We start from the raw sequence: 20841 nt of genomic DNA, 5'->3' as shown, positions 1-20841 counted from the left end.
GTTATGTAATTCAACAATTTATGATTCTGCTTGCTGGTTTTGCCCACCCCTTATATGAGGACCATGGCTTAAAAAAAATAAAAGAAATGGAAATTTATGGATCTATATGGGAGTGTCATTGCACTGATTTAGTTCTATGGGAACACAATCTATTTGTCCGCTTTGGTGGGCATGCTTATGGTGCAACATCCCGAGCTTCTATCCCCTCACGGCTTTGTCCTCAAGCGACGTGGGCATGCTTATTGTGCAAGAGTCACACATCGGCTAGAGAAGCGCCCCACCTATGCCTTATAAGCATGAGCTCAAGGCATAAGTGTACCACTACTACACGTGAGGGGATAGAAGCTCAGGACGTTGCACCATAAGCAGGCCCAAGCCTGCCCCCCAAAGCGGACCCCCAAGCATTTTGTACATGGGGATGTGCCAATTTAGCTACAAAGCCTGTGTCAAAGTCTAATATGCATACATATGTGTTTTAAATATGTGATACATATGGTTAGTAGATTTTCCATACATTGTACATCCCAACACTATTCTCCATACTTTCTTTACCACATAACCAAAAATATAACGGAAGTTCTCTAGCCAATAATGAGAAGATATATCATAACATTTATATAGAATCTACTATTAAATATTTCTGTATGTAATGAAATATGTATAATGATGAGAAACTGAACAAAAACAATATCAAGCTTAACGTCAATAACATTACTACAATTAACCATTTCCGTGCGTAAGCACGAGTTACATACTAGAATATGTAGTTAATCATACATCCTTTTGCATTACTGTAAACACAAATTGCTTTGAGCTACTTTGCTCCAACAAGTTTTTTAGGGAGTAGCATTACCTGCAAAATATAATTAGTCAAACACAAACAAGGAAAAACTATAGACAAATTTCCTATTCTCAATCTTCTCCGACATCCTTTAGAAACTTCAATTTGATATTTTTGAGTGTTGTTACAACATCTCTCATGTTTGACCTCTCTTCAGGTGCCTCTATTGAACAATCCATAGCCAATTGCATAACAGACAACATACAATCCAGCTTAGCATTAAAATTCTCTTCACCTCTCTTCAACAAATTAGCATCAATAACTTCAATTACTGAAAGAGGTAATGATTGTTTTACCCAACCTTTTAGGCTCATTTCTCCGGAAAACATTTCATCTGTGGGATTCTTCCTTGTGAATGTTTCCATTAACAAAATGTCATAACTATACACATCACCACGTGTGGAAATGATCCCTTGTGAACTATACTCTACAATTTTGATTGAAATTTATTGTTAGAAAATATCCAATATCTTTCCTTGATCGTAAAAAGAAAAAAGCTTAATACTTTTCAAAGATAACTTTGTGTTTGTGTTTGTGTTTGTAAACATAAAATTGAATTGTAAACTAAAAACATCACCTGGTGCCATGTAACCAATAGTGGCCAGCGTCATAGTTTGTGTCATAGAGTCTTCATTGCCTAAGAATTTTGAAATGCCAAAGTCACTCACAAGTGCAACCATATCCTTGTTTAGGAGAATATTGCTGGGCTTCAAATCACAGTGAGCAACAGGTAAAGGACAACCATGGTGGAGATACTCCAATGATGATGCAACATCTATCATCACGTTCAATCTTTCTATCATATCCAAGAAGTGGTTATGAGAATACAACCACTTCTTAAGGCTCCCTTTGGGCATGTACTCTAGTACCAAGGCTTTAAAATCAATGCTACTACAGCTACTAATGATTTTCACAAGATTACGGTGGCGAATACTGCCCAATACATCACATTCAGCTTCGAAACTCTTAAACCCTCCTTCTATATTCAAATTAAAAACCTTTACGGCAACACTAGTCCCATCTGAAAGTGTCCCTCTGTACACCGAGCCAAAACTTCCTTTCCCAACTAAGTTACTTTCGCTGAATCCATCTGTTGCCTGTTCAAGTTCTAGATATGTTATTCTTCTCCATGTTGCTAGAGGTAACAAATCTTCTTGACTTTTTTGTTTTGCATCTGTCTTTCGGCATCTCAACAGAGCAAATATGAGGAATAATGCAAGTATTGTTGCAATCATTGTCGGCAATATATACCTTACCATACCTGTAGTGGTTGATTGTCCAACATTACTTGTTTCACAAGGTGGAACTTTAAGTTGGGGTGGACCACATAATGCTTGATTTCCCATGAATGATGAAGCTAAGAATTGAGCAATAGCACCGCCAAATGGAATTTCACCTTGCAATCTATTGAAAGACACATTGAAATATTTAAGGCATTTGAGTTTCATTAGAGACTTGGGAATTTCTGCTGAGAAGTTGTTATCAGAGAGATCCAAGTGTTCCATGCTTATCAAGTTACCAAATGACTGAGGAATAGGACCCTGGAATTTGTTATGTGCTAAGGATAGGCTTACCAAAGAACATAGGCCTCTAATAGCATGGATATCACCTGATAGTTTATTCCATGATAGGTCCATTTGTGTTACATGCTCCAATTTCCCAACATCTAATGGCAGATAGCCACTTAAAGAATTAGAGGACAAGTTTATTTGCAGTATTTCTGTAAGACTCCAAAAGGATGAGGGTATGGAAGTCAGCTTGTTGGAATTCAAGTACAACTTTTGAAGTTTAGAAAGACTTCCCCAACACGTTGGTATTGGTCCAAAGAGCTTATTATGGTTTAAAAATAATTCATCCAGATTCTTCAACTGACAAGTACCATTTGGTATAGATCTTTGCAATCTATTGTGTTGAAGATACAAACCTTGGAGGTTTCTCATTCCTCCAACCGTAGATGGAATCGGTCCAACCAATTCATTGTTTTCTAGGTGTAAGGTCATCAAGTTGCTTAAATTACCAATATCTCTTGGAATTATGCCCTTAATGTTGCAATTAAATGCTACAAATTCTTCCAAAGAAGTAGAGAAATTTCCTATGGAAATTGGAAGGGTTCCATTCAGTGGATTTTCTGCTACCACTATACTTGTCAAATTTACGCAATTTGTCAACGATGAAAGAAAACTCCATTCTAGAGTTGAAGAGTCACTAGTCAAATAATTGTTGACTAAGTTGAGTCTCTCTAGATGTCTTAAATTTCCCAAAGTATTAGGAACAGAGCCAGAGAAATAGTTTGCACCCAACTCAAGTTCAACAAGCATAGAAGCATTTGAGACAGAACTGGGGATTATTCCCTCTAGTTCATTGCCCCATAGGTAAAGCACCTTAAGATTTGGAAGCCAATTGCCTATACTTGGTGGAAGATGGCTTGAGAGCTGGTTCATGTATAAACTAATGACTTCAATCTTTGAGCTATTGAAGATTGCATCTGGGATGTGACCAGCTAAGCTGTTATTAGCTAAACTTACCTCCGTTAGATTTTGAAGCACGACAATCTCAAGTGGTATTTCACCTACCACATAAAATCAAAACAAATTCAAATCTCATTATACACAAAACATAAATTTTTTTCTCTTTGAAATATACATCCTATGTATTTAGAAAAATTGATGGCAACTATCATATAAAAGGTCACAACCATCCTATGTACTAAGTGAGTACTAATGACTCCTGAAATTTTCAATAAAGACATCTATAATTCAAATTTTTCTCTCCCAACTAAAAGAAAAAAAAAAAAAAAAAATAGAGTGCAGTTGATGAGGTCAAAAAATAAAGTTGGTTTTTGGCGAATCTCGCACAGACACACATATACAAATAACGATAATAATCAAATAAGCAAATCAATATATAGTACTCATCCAAATCACTCTATGTAGATAATGAAAGAAGATTCAATTTTTTTAGCCAAGGTGGAAAACCTGCCCCTTCAAATCTTTAAGGAGAGTACTTTTTGTTTATTATACTTGCTCTATAATAGTAATCTGTGCACAACTTATAATATATAATGATGCGGCCTAGGAGGGGTGGCCTAGTTGGGTGAGATCCCGCGTGCATGCATGAGGTCCCTCGTTCGAGTCGTGGTGGGTACCATGTCGGGGGTGGGTTCCTAGCATGCATTGCGCCTCATCTGCTGGCTCTTTTAGGTTGCTAGGGTGAGGTCTGTGGCACCTCGGTCATAGTAATTATGGCTTAATCTAACATTCCCTAGCAAGGGGGTGCCCCTATTAGGTCACGCCCTAAGGGGTAGGCCACATATGGTCACCCTTGCCCCCCTCTTGTTCATCAATATATATATATATATATATAATATGAAGCAAATTAGTTTAGTCCAGTTAGGCTTTATTCCATTGTGTAAAATTGATTCTCCACAATCTCCACTAGTATGCTTGTCTGCTGGAATCACTATAAACGAACCGGATACACTAATTGCTTCTCTAATCAGTTTGTAACAATTTTTTTTGGTAAGACACTAAGACTTGTAATAAGTACCAGATACACTAATTACTTCTCTAATTACTGTGGTTTTATAAACACACTGCAGCACCATGTGTACACAATATTCACCACCCTGAGTTTCTCAAAAAAAAAAAATATATATATATATATATATATATTCACCACCCTGGTTGGATGAGAAATTATTCTATATACCTAGTATACTATTATTTTTTCAGACATAAAAGTGAATTTCATGTACTTAACCTATTGATGAGTCATGAGACTTACTTTTATGTGAGAGGAAAGCATATAGTACACCATAAAGACAAAACAATTTCTAACAAGAAAAAGAAAAAAAAAATGATGCACTAAATAATTGCACTTTTATTTTTTGAGAAACTAATAATTGCACTGGATGGACCTAATTTTTTAAATTTTCAAACAATCTAGGAGCAGAAAGGGAAGTAGTATTTAAATTTAAGTGGTTATCATCATACCTGTAAAATTGTTATCATCCAAGTGAATTATCTCGAGGGATGTACAGTTTCCCAAACTTTTTGGAATTACTCCTGCAAAATTTCAAAATGTAACAAGTGATCAAAGAGCTAGTAGGCTTAACTTAACTAGTGATAAAAATACGAGCTTTTTATTTTGAAGCTAAAATAATCATTTTAAAGCTTTAATCTTTCCACGCTTTCTTAATTAAGGAAGATACTTGTCTAATGTGGAAAATTTTGGGAACTATAAATTTATAATTTTCAAATGATTCGAGAGAAATGTTATATCTATAATATTTTCATAACAAATCCTAAGTATTAGGTTGTTACGGATTGTTATTGGTGAATAAAAACGTAATTTCAGTGATAGGTAACAACTTACCACATTGACATGGTATATTTTAATAATAACTCCAAACTTAGTTGGCAAAATTTAAATGTTTTTTTTTAATAAAATAAATCTTTAAATAATATATATATATATAGATGAATTTTTCAATTAGCTCACCTTTTAATAGTTGTAAATGAATCTAAGATATATAAAAATATATATATATATATATATATGACACTTCTAAGTTAATCCAAACAAAATTCGACATTCAATGTCTTAAAATGATGAATATGATCATATATAATATTTTAAAATTTCCAGTATATGATCATATTCTTAATTCTTTAAGTTAACTTATTTTTTTCATTTACTTTTAATTATTTAAATGATTTTTTTTAATATTTTATATTAACTTCATATGTTAATGAACTTTTTTTTTTTTTTTTGAGAAACATATGTTAATGAACTATTTATTGAATTTTTTACTTGTTTGAAAATATATATATATATTATATTCAACTTAAATTATGAAGTAGTTTAAGTATACCAATATTATACTAACTCTAATGCTAGGTTTGAAAATTAATTAAGACAAACATGAAGAAAATATTATAACTTACATCATTATGTGAAAAGAAAGAATGCATCATATTATTGTACTCTATAGTATTGTATAATTAGTTATGAAAAATATTATGTCATTATCATGAAGAACTCTTTATTGATGCCATAATAATCTATATTTATATTAAACCGAAGCTTTTGACTTTTGGTTTACCTTCCACAATTTTCATATTAGCATTTTTTATTTATATTTTTAATTGGATTAATTCTTTCGATTTTATAGCACCAAATTGCAGAAAAATTTATTAAATTTGTTGTTTGTGACATACAACCACTATACTCAAAGGAGACCAAAATTGTCACATAATCAAGGAATTTTTAGATAATCCTAACAAACTATATAATAACTCCATTAACATAAATTTATCACAAAAAATGGAATTATCTCCATTAATTTGATAATTTCTATGTTGATGATATTTTAAAAAAATTCTATCATATTTCCTTATATCTATCAATCACGTTTCTTTCTCTCTCTCTTTTTTTTTCTTTTTCTTTTTTCTTTATATTAACATTGACTAGAAATTATAAGTAGGATTAAACTCTATAATTATATCAAATGAGACTCAATAAATTATATCATTTTTAATTTCAATAAGATTTAAATTTTATATCAAATGGACTCTACCAACATATTGATCCTTTAACAAAAAAAATTATATAACCAAATTTGATTAGGATCCATAACCCTATATTATATTATAAATAGTTTTTTTTTAGGGATTATTTGTTACAATTTCAACTCAGATTTTCATTCCTATATTATATTTAAATTTTTTTTTTTTTGGGATTATTCTTCCAACCACCATTCTGTTGTACCGTCTCTTGCATTGAATTTGTTTCTTGTATGCCTTCAAAGCAAAAGGTATGTAAAGTTTTCTTATCAAGTTTAATATTAACATATATGAGAGATATTTTGGTCACTTAGAAAATTTGATGAAACATAAAAGGAAAAAGAACTAAACAACGCACAATTTTTTTTTAATAGTGATTGTATTAGACAGAGGCTTTTGGAGATTGTTGTTTTTATTTTTGGAATTCTTTACGTTCATGTGTATGTATGTATTGGATTTAATTGAATTGGAATTATCTTTGAAACTTTAGTTTTGATTGAATAATGAAAATGGCAGAAGAAGTATGTACCAATATTTGGAGTCTTTTGTATGTGTTATTATAGTTTAAACTTGGTATATGAATTGTTAAATTGTCAATTCACAGTTTCATTGTTCATTTAGTAATTATGAATAATAATATTGCTATTTGCAACCATCATGATATGGTATCAATGATGTGATCAATCCAAATGCTTTCCTTTAGAGTTTAGATAGAGTTTATTTTATGAATAAAAAAAAACTTACAATTAAAAGACTTTTGAAATTACATTTTTTTTTTTAAATATTGGATATGTTGGATCTTAAATGACTTATATTAAACTCCATCCTTTATGGCATCATTAAAAAGAAAATTCATATAGAAAGGTTATTAGGATATTATTTGGAACTATCATAATGGACTAACGTATTATACATGGTACGGATCTAACTGTAACATCCTATGTTATAAAATAAAAATTAGGCTTATGGCTATCTTCTCTTTGCAAAAATTGGTTAAACTCTCATTAATTGTGATAGTTCACTTTTAGGTAAAATAGAATTCTATTAACTAAGTTTTAAGAAATTTAAAATTTTATTTCAAAAAATTTCCAGAGCATTAGATTTTATTTTAATAATTTTATATTGCAAAAGAATAAAATTTAACTGTCATAATGGACTAACGTATTACACATGGTATGGATCTAACTGTAACATCCTATGTTATAAAATAAAAATTAGGCTTATGGCTATCTTCTCTTTGCAAAAATTGGTTAAATTCTCATTAATTGTGATAGTTCACTTTTAGGTAAAATAGAAATTCTATTAACTAAGTTTTAAGAATTAAAATTCTATTTCAAAAAATTTCCAGAGCATTAGATTTTATTTTAATAATTTTATATTGCAAAATAATAAAATTTATACATTACATACAATCATTACTTCAGTTACCTTCTAAAGATGGAAAATATGAGAATGCAATTTGTAGATCTACTATCAAGATAACATAGATTGGATTGGTGGTGAATAGTAAATTAATTGTAGTTGAGTATTGTCTGAAGTTATCACCATAGAATAGGTCATGCGGAATGTGTTATGTGGAACCAATGATATGAAGAAAATAATTTTACTAACCATTATATTGACAAAAAATTACTTATTGTCATTCATTTTTCAAGTTATACATTTTTTTAAGTCAAATTATAGACTTTTAAGCAAAATAAATACTTTTAATATTATTTAAACTATCACATGCATTGCACAAGTTAGCGATTAATATATAAATAGAAAATAAATAAATAAAAGTACTCTTCGTTTTGAGAATAAGCAGCAAAAACCTAACGCTTGGGTGTGTTTGTTTGGAGGTGAAATAAGGTAAATGGAATTAAAACTTCGGAGAGAAAATAAGAAGGAAAATCTTTTTAGATGGTATTTGGTTAGGAGGGGGGAGAGGAAAAAATGTGATGGGGCTTGGGTGTTTTCTCTCCAAATTTGGGAGAAAATTGAAGGGAACAAAAATTGACAAAAACACCTTGCTCAACGTTAACGGGGTTTTGTTTTGATTTTTTTGATAAGCAAACTGGGTTATGTCTTTGTTTTTTTTTTTTTTTTTTTTAATAATATTTTTCATTTCCTACTTTGGTTTTTGTTTTTGTTTTTTTTTTTTTTAATAATTCATATATTTGGTTGTTCTTTTCTTCTTCTTCTTTTCCTGTTTTTTCTTTTCTTTTTTTGGTTCATCCCTTCTTTCTTTCTCTCTCTCTCTCTCTCTCTCTCTCTCTCTCTCTCTTTTCCTAATTAGCTACTTTTTTTTAATATAGTAGTGACATAAAAGTAAATCTATATAAATTACATTTTCTATTCTTCTACTTTTCCACCCTAAACCAAACACCACAAGAGAAAACTAAAATATTTTTTATCCTCTCACTTTTCTATTCTCTCACTTTTCCACTACTCCAACCAAATGGACTCTTATAGAACTAAAGAAGGATAGGGAGGTTGTTGATATATATTGTGGCTTATTTGTGAAGCTAGTCAACACAAAAAAAGATATATGATATATGATATATACACATCTTTCTTTTATAAATGAGATACCTTCTCGAGATAAAATATGATATATAAAATATTTTGAATGACATGTATGTGTATTTTGTGTTAATAGTGTGTAGTTATTCTCCAAATATTTTATGCATGAGACAAAAGAAAAAGGAAAAAAATGTTGGGTACCAAAATAAAATAATTTAAGATAATAAAAAGTTGTAGATAGTGGAGGGAATCCAACCTGAAAGATTGTTTTCGCTGAGATGAAGTACTTTCAGTGACGATATGTTGCCTAGAGATTCTGGAATACTACCTTCAAAACTGTTCGAATAAGCATACAACTCTTGAAGTTTAGGTAAGATCCCAAGCCATGATGGTAACACTCCTGAAAAGACGTTCAATCCAAAGCTGACATTTTCCAACCGACGCAAAGCAGCCAACTCGTTTGGAAGAGAACCATGGAAATTGTTGTTTCTGAAGGATAAATGAGACAAGAATGTTAGGTTTCCCACTTGTGGAGCAATGGTTCCTGAAAGACCCATGTGAGCCAGATTCAAGGTAGTGACTCTATGGTGTTTGGCACCACAAATGATCCCAATCCAGTTGCAAACAGAGGTAGAGTTAGACCAATTGCTTGCCAAGATTTTGTGAGGACCATCAGTGATATGGTCTTTGAGAGCAAGGAGAGCTGATTGGTCTGTGGTGATGTTGGTCCTTACTGCCACAGCTGAGCTAGCCATTAAACAGTGTACCAACAACACCACAAAAAAGAGGAAAAAGGCTGCAATCTCCATGAGTTTCTGTGTAGGTTGATATGTGAAGCTAACTATTGTATCAAACAAGTGTGGCTGGATGATGTTTTTATACTTGGAGAAATCAACTTTTGTTGAATTACAATGAAAAAGAAGAGGATGACTGAATCAACATTCAACTTTTTGTAGTCTTCATCTAAAAAAAAAAAAAAAAACATTTTTGTTGTGTCTTTCGTCGTTTGAGGGTATATATGTGTAAGGTATTGGATTTTAAAGTTTGATACAACAGTTTCATGGCCCACATCGGTTTCTTCTATTCATTTCCCCTTTTTATTTTTCTCTTCTGGTTAAGTTATAAAGTTCAATAAAGATTAGGATAGTCATCATGAACCGTTTTAGTGGAATTAATTATGAAAAAACCTGATTTTATTGCCACGTTGTTGCTTAAGTCAATTATGTAGATCTCAGGTTAAACATAAAATCAATCATCTTATATCATATCATGCAGCGGAAAAGTAAATAAGATACAAATATGATGACACAAATATGTAAACTCAAGAAAGCCAATTAAACAAACCAATTTCAAGGTAAAAAACTTGGGGGGACTAATCCCAAGAAGAACAATCTAGTATATCAAATGGAAGTTTTTAGTTAGGAATATTTAATTCATAGTAAACATAACTATGATTAGCAAACCTAGCTCTAAAACCTTTAGACTTCTTTGATATGGATCTATTCCAACATGAACCTCCAGTTCATGCTTTTGATCTTCAATACACTTGATATTTGAAACTTGGGTTGAAACTTTGTTTCACCAGTACTTATGAAATCATATTGATCTTTGGTAGATGCTTTGGAAGAGTAGAAGACACAAAACCTCTCAAATTTCAAAAGAGTAGCTCTCCAAGACTTGAAAAAACATGCTTTAGGGTTTTTCCTTATATACAAGTAAATCTGGATTGAAACACTAAATGTTTAATGGGCTGTTGGGATTCAATTAAAATTTTGCAGATTGCATCTCGATCGATCGAAGGATTCTCTTGATCGATAGAGCCAGCTAAACTTCAATTCCTTAACCTGCAACTTGTATATTCTTGAATTCTAACTTGTAACACTTTGAGCAATGTCTAATACACTTTATAAATACTAAGATCTATACCTAGACAAGTTTATGTATATGGTTTGCCAACAAACAAATCATTTAAAACCTAAATATTTATACCTAAATATTTAGAAAACCTAACAAATTTGATTATTTGACTAGTGAATGACCGGCAATTTAAAGTTTGAGGAGACTATATATGTGACAGAATTACAACTTTTCACAAGTATCATCATTTTCTTATAATCACTAGTAGTATATATGATCCACAGATTAATTAAAAATTATGTATTAAAAAATATATTTTAAAAACACTATCAAAGCTTTAATTACTGAGTAACTTGAAATAAGTTTCACTTGGATTAAATTATCAAAATGCAAAAGACATTAATTTTCAAATAAATTTTTAATTTTAGTTTAAATTCTTAAATTTTTTTTAAATAAAATAGAATTTAAATTTCTCAGAACTTTGCTAATAGAATTTGACCTAAACTAAACTATAGTTGAAGTAGAATTTCAAATTAATTAGGATAGTTCTTTTTAGGTAAAACTCTATATAGAGTTTTACCTAAAAGGAACCATCCTAATTAATAATAATTTAATTAAACATTTGCAATATTTGTGTGGGGGTAAATATTGTCTAAGGAAACCTTTTTACATTGTGCCTCCAAGTCTTTAAATTTTCTATTTGTTCTTAAATCTCATTTGTTTGTTTGTTTTGTTTTGTTTTGTTTTGTTTTTTTTTTTTTTTTTTTTACGCCCTTTTTTCTCCAACATATAGTATATGATTTTGTTAAATTCTAAGACCACTTGTGTGGATTCATAGAGTGATAAGTGTTGGCTATAACTAAAATTATTTTTATTTTATTTTTTGGTGGAACAGAGTTACTTTCCTGTTTTGATAGTCGCCTGAGTCTCCGAGAAGTCATGCTTTTCCTTTTCTTTTAATCGAACGTCCAGGGCGGATTTTAATACTTCGTCAAAAAGAAGGAATATGATAAAACTAACTTGTGTTTATATAATAGAACTTTATCGTAGTCTCCTATCAATTCAACAATCTAAATAAAGTGTAGCCCCAAGACGTTGGAAAGAGGACGTGAATTTCCAATTCAAGAGAAAAAGTTGCATGCTTTTCCTTGCCTTGACTCCTTCTACATGCAAAGTTGTGGTTCAATAAAGCTAGTTACATGCGTTTCACGAAGTCTTGCACCAAAAAGAATTAAAGACTTGCATGTTCTACCTAACTTTAATGGAAGCATTAAGCAATCGCATAATAATAAGTCCAATTTTGTTTTATCTCTCTTCATTTTTCTTCTTAATTAACCTTGTTGAAACTGATAATATATTATTGGATCACAATCTAATGTATGGAGGAGCCCTATATAGTATATACACTTAGCCAAAACGAGAGATAGAGAGAGAAAGATAGAGAAGAGCTATATATAGAAGTAGAGTTTAGAACTATTAGTACACAAGTGCAAAATTACATGCAACAAGTTTGGTTGATGCAATTTGAAGGTCTTATTTGATCAAAGCTACTAGATCAACTATTGTACGTGGCAATAAATTTGGTTATGGATAACATTCCAGAGAAGCCAATGTAGTCAGCAATGAAGTCTCTCTGAATTTGGGACATTCAAATGTGAAACTTATCTCAAATCTAGAACTAACGTGAAAATCAAGTTGGAATTGAAAGTTCCCTGATTGGAAACATTACTTGCTAGAAAAATTTAACAATCAAGGGTGCCAATCAACATTCAACAACAGTGCAATAATCATCACTGTTGACATGGCATAAAATTTTAACATGTGTGTTGACATGGCCTAAGATGATGACATGTCAATATTGATAGGGCTAGGTGATGTGAGCCATGTGGCATAGTGTTGGCGTGGTAGGATGACATGACCCACTGATGTGACAATATTCTTACATGACAACGAGCTTGGTTGTGACATGTGGCAGTGGATGAAATTATTAGTTGGCTAGGATGTAAATACGTAGTATAACAAACTTTGGTTATTTCGACCCTCTTTTATCAAGGGTTTACTAAATCTGTTGATACAATCTATACATACAAATGCACTTGGTTATATTACTAAACGTGTGAGCGTGTGAGGCCAAACAACATCAATGTGTGGTTGAGACTTGATAGACTATAATATTTTGCCAATGCTTGCAAAAACGTTTTTGGATGATTCTAGTGGCATTTTATTGTGGTCTTTTCACTTCTACAAAATTAATATATAGTTCTAATGATACTATGTCAGTCGTATCAAAATTTAATAAAAAGAGGCATGTATGAAAAATTATTTCCCTATTAATAAATGAGACACGCATATTAGCGTGTAGTTACTTTTACTCACATGTTTTTCATTTATTATATTTTGATATGAGTAATGTAGTTTCATATTGATATTGTACATAGTAAGATATTATGTTAACTTTATATTCAACATCCCATTAAAGCATCCACTAAGACGAGAAACTCTCTTTTCTCTCTCTACATTTGGCGTGTGATAAAAGAAATTAAGGCAATACAATTTAGTGATTAATGCTTCTATTTAATTGAAATCATGTTTTTATAATTCAAAATATGTTGATATTATTATTCTATAATGTTTTGTAGGGGTATTGGGCCTAGGAGCTCATTATCTATGTATATATTGGGCCTAAGGCACAAGCCGAGAACGAGAGGTCATCTGAGGAGGAGTAAATATTGTCAAGGGAGTCCATGTTTGTAAATGAAGAAGTTAGTTTTGGTTGTAATGGCCCAAAAGGGTGGGTCGAGGATGAATGCCTCCTCAGCTAACCAAAGTCAAGGTCCGGAGAGGTGGTTTGCCGACTAGAGGAATGTTCCAGGAAGTTCTGTCGGTACGAATAAGCATTGCAGAAACATAGGACATAGGAGAGTCCTAAATTATCTATGGAAAAAGCTGCTACCATCGCATTAAATGCTCTGCAGCTAACTCTCTAACCGCATTAATGTGAAGGTGATACCTGAACAGTGGTTTTCAGCCTTACAACTACTACATAAAGATTTTAGGAAAGTGCTGATGGGACAAGTATCAACATCAACCATCTGATCTGCACGTAGAGAGTAAAAATAAAAGGAGAAGAGAGTAAAAAAAGAAGAAAGCAATGAGAGAAAGGGATCGAGAAACTAAGAGAAAAGACTATAGCATCAAGAACTGACTTTGTAATCAAACCTAAAGAAATATATAAGAACAGATCTCCTCGGATTTTGCCGATGATGATTTTCTTTTGCATAAACTTGTCTATCTTTATTTTCTTGTCATCTGAATCCACTTTAGTAGTTGTTTGATTCATTAAAGCCTAGTTTTCCAACCCACTCTCTACAAATTCATTGTTTTGGGCTTTTTGAGCCTAAGTTCATCTATCTTTTGAGCTAGAGACTCAAATCTGATCCTTACATGTTTTATAATTAAAAAATATTTATATATGATGATATATACTTTGCCTTTCTAAAATTTATTTGATATATTTTAGATTTTTTTTTTTTTTTTTTATCAAATAATATCTTATAATCTAAGTTGATGATTCTTGAACACATTATTATTACCGCATGCTATTGTCGCAAAATGGTAATCTGCAATGCAAAAAGTGCTTGGAGGTTTAGAATGGAGGATTTTGAGTTGCATGGTCATCAACATTTAATGTATATATTTCTAATTATTTTCATAATAATAATAATAATAAATGTCATTATTATTAATGATTTTCACAAAACTAGAATCTTACTTTTGCAACAACCATTGTTAGTGAACCATCTAAATCTTTTCTTTTTCGTAAGCCATAACGTACCTAATGGGTAAATAATTGAATCAGAATTCTTAATGATAAAGTAGAATGTGCTTTTTTATAAAGTTTTTATCTTTTTAGAACCATAAAGTACCTATCTTGTTCCTCTGTTTTATTTTCTCTTATAGATGAATATCTTATTTTTTTATATAAGTAAGTGTCGGCTAAATTTTTTAATTTTTATGTATTGAATGTGCAGTATGTACATTGATATTGGCCCACATTCTAATCCTCACTTTAAAATTACTGCAACAAGCCAAAGATCATTGTCCAATTTTAGGTTTAGCAAAAGGTCTATCCTTTTGGAAAGCAAAAAAGAGGAAACTTTACCCAAAAAAGACGTAAACATCGCCACACGTTTTGCTTTATCGAATGACTTCTGAGTAGCTCACCAAAAAAGAAATAGGAATGATATGTCTAGAACATTTTTATAATAATGTTGTAATCTTAGTGTTCAGTTCAAATGTTGTTACTCGTTGTTATTGTTGGGATAAAAAAGTAATTTTAGTGTTCGGTTCAAATTTGAATCAATATCAACTAACCACCTATAATTTGTTGTGAAAATAATTATGAACGCAGCAAGAGGAAAAAATCATTTAAAATTGTATAACTTATTAACTTGAATTAGTTTTAAAAACAAAAAATAACTGCACAAAAAAGAAAGACACATTAAAAAAATAAGAAATTTTCACAACATATTTACAATACTTTTATAACAAATTCCAAGTAGCAGGTTGTTACGAGTTATTATTAGTGAGGTAAAAACAGTAATCTTAGTGTTATGTTCAAATTAGAACCTATAACAACTATCCATTTAGATTTCTCATAAATAATAAGAGAAAACAACATTGTTTGGTGTGTCAATAAAACTAATAAAAAAAAAACTCGAAATCTTTACCAACAATGCCGGTCTGTCCAGAGTCCAACCCAGCATTGTCGTGGCCCAGAGACTCCAACCACTTCTGTGCTTGACCCAAGGGGAGAGAGAGAGAGAGAGAAGAGAGGAGAGAGAGAGAGAGAGAGAAGAGAGAGAGAGAAGAGAGAGAGAGAGAGAGAGAGAGAGAGAGAGAGAGAGAGAGAGAGAGAGAGAGAGAGAGAGAGATTGGCTTAGCAGCAACAACGGGTGTGGGTATTTGTTAGGCAAACGTGTTTAGCAAACAACGTTAAAGAAAATAGACAAATGGGTGAATTGAATCCTCTCAAAAAGGTTTAAAATAATTCAAGTTTAGGGTTTAATATAAGAGCACCCTCAAGTATAAAAATTTAAAATAAATCTGTCCTAAAAAATGAATATATGTACGAGATGGGGTTTAAGATACATCACACATTTTTTATATCATTACACATTCTTTTAAATTTAATGGTCAAGAAAACCCACTAACTGTTTATCAACAACCTTCTAGAAATCAATGTCAAGTCATTAACTCCAAAATTAAATAAAAGTAAAAATTCTCCACCCTCAAGCCTCAACCCTGTTTTCTTCTTCCATCTCTCTCTTCACCAGGACCTCTCTAATATTTTCTAATTATCTAACCTCTCTAAGAACTAGAAGTTTTATAGATAAAGGGTTGATGTGGTAAACTCTAACTGATTCTCATTTAGTACATCATTGACGTAATTTTTTTCTTCCCAATAATCATTTACCAATTAATAGTTTGTAAAAAAATTTGTAAAGAAGTATGTAACTTAGTATTTTCCATAAAAAAAAAAATAAGAACTTTTTTTAATCGACAATAGTACATAGTTAAATTCAAGATTTAAAGCATAATTTGCCCAAAAAGATCAATAATATGATTTAAAGTTCCTATTTCTTTTAAGCGTTGATCAATAAAAATAGTTGAATATTGCTAAAATTCCTTTCTTTTTAAAACTATATATCAAAAAAAAAAAAAAAAAAAAACCATAGTCCTATATTTTAAAGAACTATGCTAATCAAATTATGCTAATAGTTGATCAATAAAACATCTCATATATAGTTAAATTCAAGATCAATAAAACTAGAAGATTTCCTAAGCAATTTCCACTTTCATTCTCAGCATCCTCAAATTCTAGGAAAAAAAAACCCTAAAAAATATTTTCTCAACAATTCACTATTAGTTTACATATGAGAATTATACCTCTCAAGGCAGATTGTTATATTACTGCCCCCATGGAATTTCACTAGTTTCCATCACCTAATAGATATTGGTTACAAATTGAAAAGACAGACATAAAATTTTGGGAAGATCCACTTTGGATGAATTAAAGCTCTTTTCTAGATTAATTATTGTGTAGTTTGGGAGCTTGGGTTGTTCATGTGAACTAGCAGTCTGCCGAAACCAACCGACCTAGCGACATTCAAACCGAGGCTGGCCCGTTCAAAGCAAACCCATGGTCAGCGGTGGGTCTTCGAAGTCAGAACCTGAGGGGTGTAGGTTGAGTGGCAGTTTTGGGTTTCAAAATATGTCAGAAACTGAACTAACCCAACTCCATCTCCTTCTCATCCTTAGTCCGTCGAGATCCAGACCAAACCTGGCGAGACCTCATTGAGATCCATCTAGATCTAGTCCAAGTCCTTCGAGATCCAACGAGATCTTAATGGATCTAGCCAAATATCGGCCAAAACTCAACGGATCTGGCCAGATATCAACTAGATCTCAATGGATCTGGCCAGATCTCAGCCCAATGACAAAACCCGAAATTGACTGGTACAACACGAAACCCAAAAAGATCCAAACCAGCCAATCCGACAAGAATTCCAGGTCAATTTTAGGCCTTGTTTTTATCCACCCAAAAATTTCGGTTTGATTCCGGGTTAGGCACATGCCTAACTTGTGAACATCCTTACTGGGAGCAATGCTAATCCAAGACTACTCAATAAATTCACCCTTTTTCTGTTGAGACTGTTAATGGTCTCACTACAAAGATCCACTCTGGATAAATGAAGGCCCTTTTCTAGAGTAATTATTGAAAAATCATTTATGCATGCAATAAGTGCTCTTGGCAATATGCTTGGCAATTATAAAAATAATAATAATAAATTCACCAAAAAAAATTAGGAAAATAAAAATATTCTAATGAAAATTAGAAAGGGAAATAATGGTTAGAACTCAAGAAGTTATATATATATATATAGAGAGAGAGAGAGAGAGAGAAAGAGAGAGAGAGAGAGAGAGACTTATATGTTCACAATTTCCTAATTTTACAAACCACAAATACCATCACTAAAAATATCATGAAGAAATCATGGATTCTAAGGTGAGAGTAGCTAGAACCCTTACCAAGTTTCTTTGACCCGTGGGTTTGAGAAAAGGGACTTGAGAACTGCTAGCTCTTTCTAGTTTCTTCTTAAGAGATGAATGGCCAAGCCTCCATAATACACTGAAGATGAAGTACTTATATACCCGCTGCAAAAGCCCCAACATAATATTTCTATGTAAATTACTTACGACGTCTTATACACATTGATAATCCTTGCTCAAGTTATTAAATCAAATCCGAACTCCCACGGGCATCACTCTTGAAAAATGAAAGTATGAAACCTCTATCATGTTTTATGATATGGATATACCACACAAGGGGCTTCAACCCAATATATTTTAATTTAAGTTTTGAGATTTTCTTAAAGCCTTTTAATTTAATATTAACATTTTTTTTTATTGTTCTTCAATGACATTTGTTAAAAGAGTGCGCCTAAAACACATAAAATAAAATAAGATAAAACAATCTTGTTTAGTGGGTTTCATTTAGCTCAAGTAGTAAAATTTCTTGCCGTTGAACACAATCATATCAAAGTTGAATTGATTAGATATGTTTGATTAGTTACTTAAGAGGAAGAAAAATTTATAGTAGGGAAAGAAAACAATAGGGTTAATCACACTTCCCTCCCCCCCAAAAGGAGCTTGGGCAATGAGAATCACTTCATATAAATGAGACTATATGAGCTCCAAATTTTCTCTTTTAGTAATTGGCCATGTAAGAAGAACATATAAGACTTGTGAGGAATTTAGCAATTCCAATTCAATTAGTAGGATGAGATTTTAATAGTATAATAAGTTGTTGGTGCATGGGGTCAATATGGCTTTAAATGCGTGGAATTACAACGACATTTAGCAATGTCAAAGTAGCAGTACCTTGACATATTAATGGAATAGTTTTTATATACAAGCTCGCCAATAATTTAATGAGTTTACAAGGAAGGTGGAAATAAATTCTTTTTTATCCACGTTGGATTTGCAACAATACTATTTGGAGTAGGCATTAAATGAAAATACCAAGTACAAAATATTCTTTTTACTGAAAAAAAAAAATTATATTGTACTTCCTAACAGGATTAGGAAAGACCCAAATTGTTGGTGGCCAAGCCAACTTTGCATCACTTGCAAATCCTGGCAATGGTTCTACCCTTCCACCCTCCATGTTATACACGCCCATGTCATGACCACCTTGAATGCCCTCTCGTTGTCCATCTATATAGTCATCAGTAAAATATATACAATTGGCATTACATCCAGCAATGTCTTGAGCTGAGAGAGACAGGGAGTAATTCATTCCCAAAAAGAATATTATCTCCCATGTTCTTTACCTTCTTCCATTTCAAGTCTCTTTGATTTAGTATGCGTTTGGATTTAACGTTTTCACGTCTGCGTTTTGAGTTTTCACGTTTTCTTCTATTTTCTTTTTTTCTTTTTCTTTTTTATCAGAAGTTGGTTTCATGTGGGACACAAACCTGCTAGTGGGTTTCGTACACTGTGCATGAGACCCACTAGCACTTTGAACGTCCACACATTAGTCTAGAATGGCACTATCAGTGGGTCTTGTGCACTGTTCACAGGATCCACAAACCTCACTTTTTAGCAACTTTTTTATTAAAAATGAGTCCTACAGCACTATTTACACATTTAAACATTTAAAAATTATTTTGCTACAATGTTTTCAATTTTCAGTTTTCAGTAAAATAAGCTATATTTAAACGGACCCTTAGTATATAGACCTCAAAGCCAACTGTTTATAGAAAGAAGGCAACAGACCATGAGTAATTGTTCCCCATTAGCGAATCTTATCAACCATAAGAAATTCACCAGATATCATTCTCACCAAAAGGAAACCTTGAGGTAAATTCCTTGTAAGGGATGGTACAAGCTGTGTCATCTTCGGCAGGGTCATTGGTCACCAACCCGTGTTCCTCCATCATTATATAAAACATAGAACGTGCCCTCATGGGAAATTATATCTAGTTCACGATGTCGACCTTCCCTTTGAATAAGATTCCATTTCTTGTCCCCATTTTTATAGAAAGCTAGTTCTGCAAACTCACCGAAGATGGCCATGGCCATGTCCTCATTTGAAGTAGGGCTCGATGACAACAACCTTATCTATGAAACTATCTCAAATTTATTTTATACTTGCAGTCTTGAATTTCTTTAATTTTGTAGGAATAGGTTGATGTGATCTTACCAAGGTTTTTAGACCCGGATCATTCATTGAACCGTAAAAGGGAGAGGTTCAAGGTTTTGAGGTTGAACTAAGGTCGAACCGTGATGACGTCATAATTAATTTAATAATTAATTAAAGCCTAAATATAAATATTAAATTTATAAAACTAGCAAAATTGACTAATATATTTATATATGTGAGGGAAATTTAATGATTTTCAAGCATATATTTAATAATTAAATAAGAAAGTTAATAAAATAAAATAATAACCATGAAAACATTAAAATTTATGATTAATTTTTGAAGTAAAGTTGAATATCTTTGAAGGATTTTAATTAATAACCATGAAAACATTAAAATTTATGATTAATTTTTGAAGTAAAGTTGAATATCTTTGAAGGATTTTAATTATAATTTTTTTTATTCCTTGTAAGCGATGGATAATTTAATTAAGTAGAATAAAATTGTGTTAAGTTGTTTTTTTTATTAAAAAAAAAAAAAAAATTCCTAAAGGGTTGGACCGCACGGTTCTTGACCAGTTTGTATGGTCCAACCCCGGTTTTAGGGGTTCACGGAATTGCCACATATGCCCGGTTCTTTATGCTTAAAAAATCGGTTTTCATCATGGTTCACAGTTTTCACGATCCGACCTCCTGGTCCGGTCCGGTTCTAAGAACTATGGATCTTACCCGAATAATTAAATATTCTTTACCAGGCACGTTTGGACGGTATTTTAATACATCAGGAAAGGTGTCAATTGGTGGTAGCTGAATTTGAGCCCTGGTGAGTGGATTTATTAGAGTCAATTCTGGAGACCCATTGACCAT

The 20841-nt window shown here is 31.9% G+C and overlaps 1 protein-coding gene across 1 annotated transcript; it reads right to left on the bottom strand.

Moving 5' to 3' along the window:
* Positions 1 to 912: 912 nt before the first annotated feature.
* Positions 913 to 9719, bottom strand: LOC112032873 (probable LRR receptor-like serine/threonine-protein kinase At3g47570). The gene is made up of 4 exons (XM_024065640.2): positions 9167 to 9719; positions 4834 to 4905; positions 1419 to 3410; positions 913 to 1268 (listed from the first exon to the last, which is right to left on the bottom strand). The coding sequence occupies exons 1-4, from the start codon at positions 9717 to 9719 to the stop codon at positions 913 to 915; spliced, it is 2973 nt and encodes a 990-aa protein (XP_023921408.2).
* Positions 9720 to 20841: the final 11122 nt, after the last annotated feature.

The sequence above is a fragment of the Quercus suber genome, unplaced genomic scaffold (genome assembly GCF_002906115.3).
Source record: "Quercus suber isolate HL8 unplaced genomic scaffold, Cork oak 2.0 scaffold_415, whole genome shotgun sequence".
Lineage (NCBI taxonomy): Eukaryota > Viridiplantae > Streptophyta > Magnoliopsida > Fagales > Fagaceae > Quercus > Quercus suber.
Note: the sequence above shows the minus strand (reverse complement) of the source record. Positions and strands in the feature narration are given on the sequence as shown.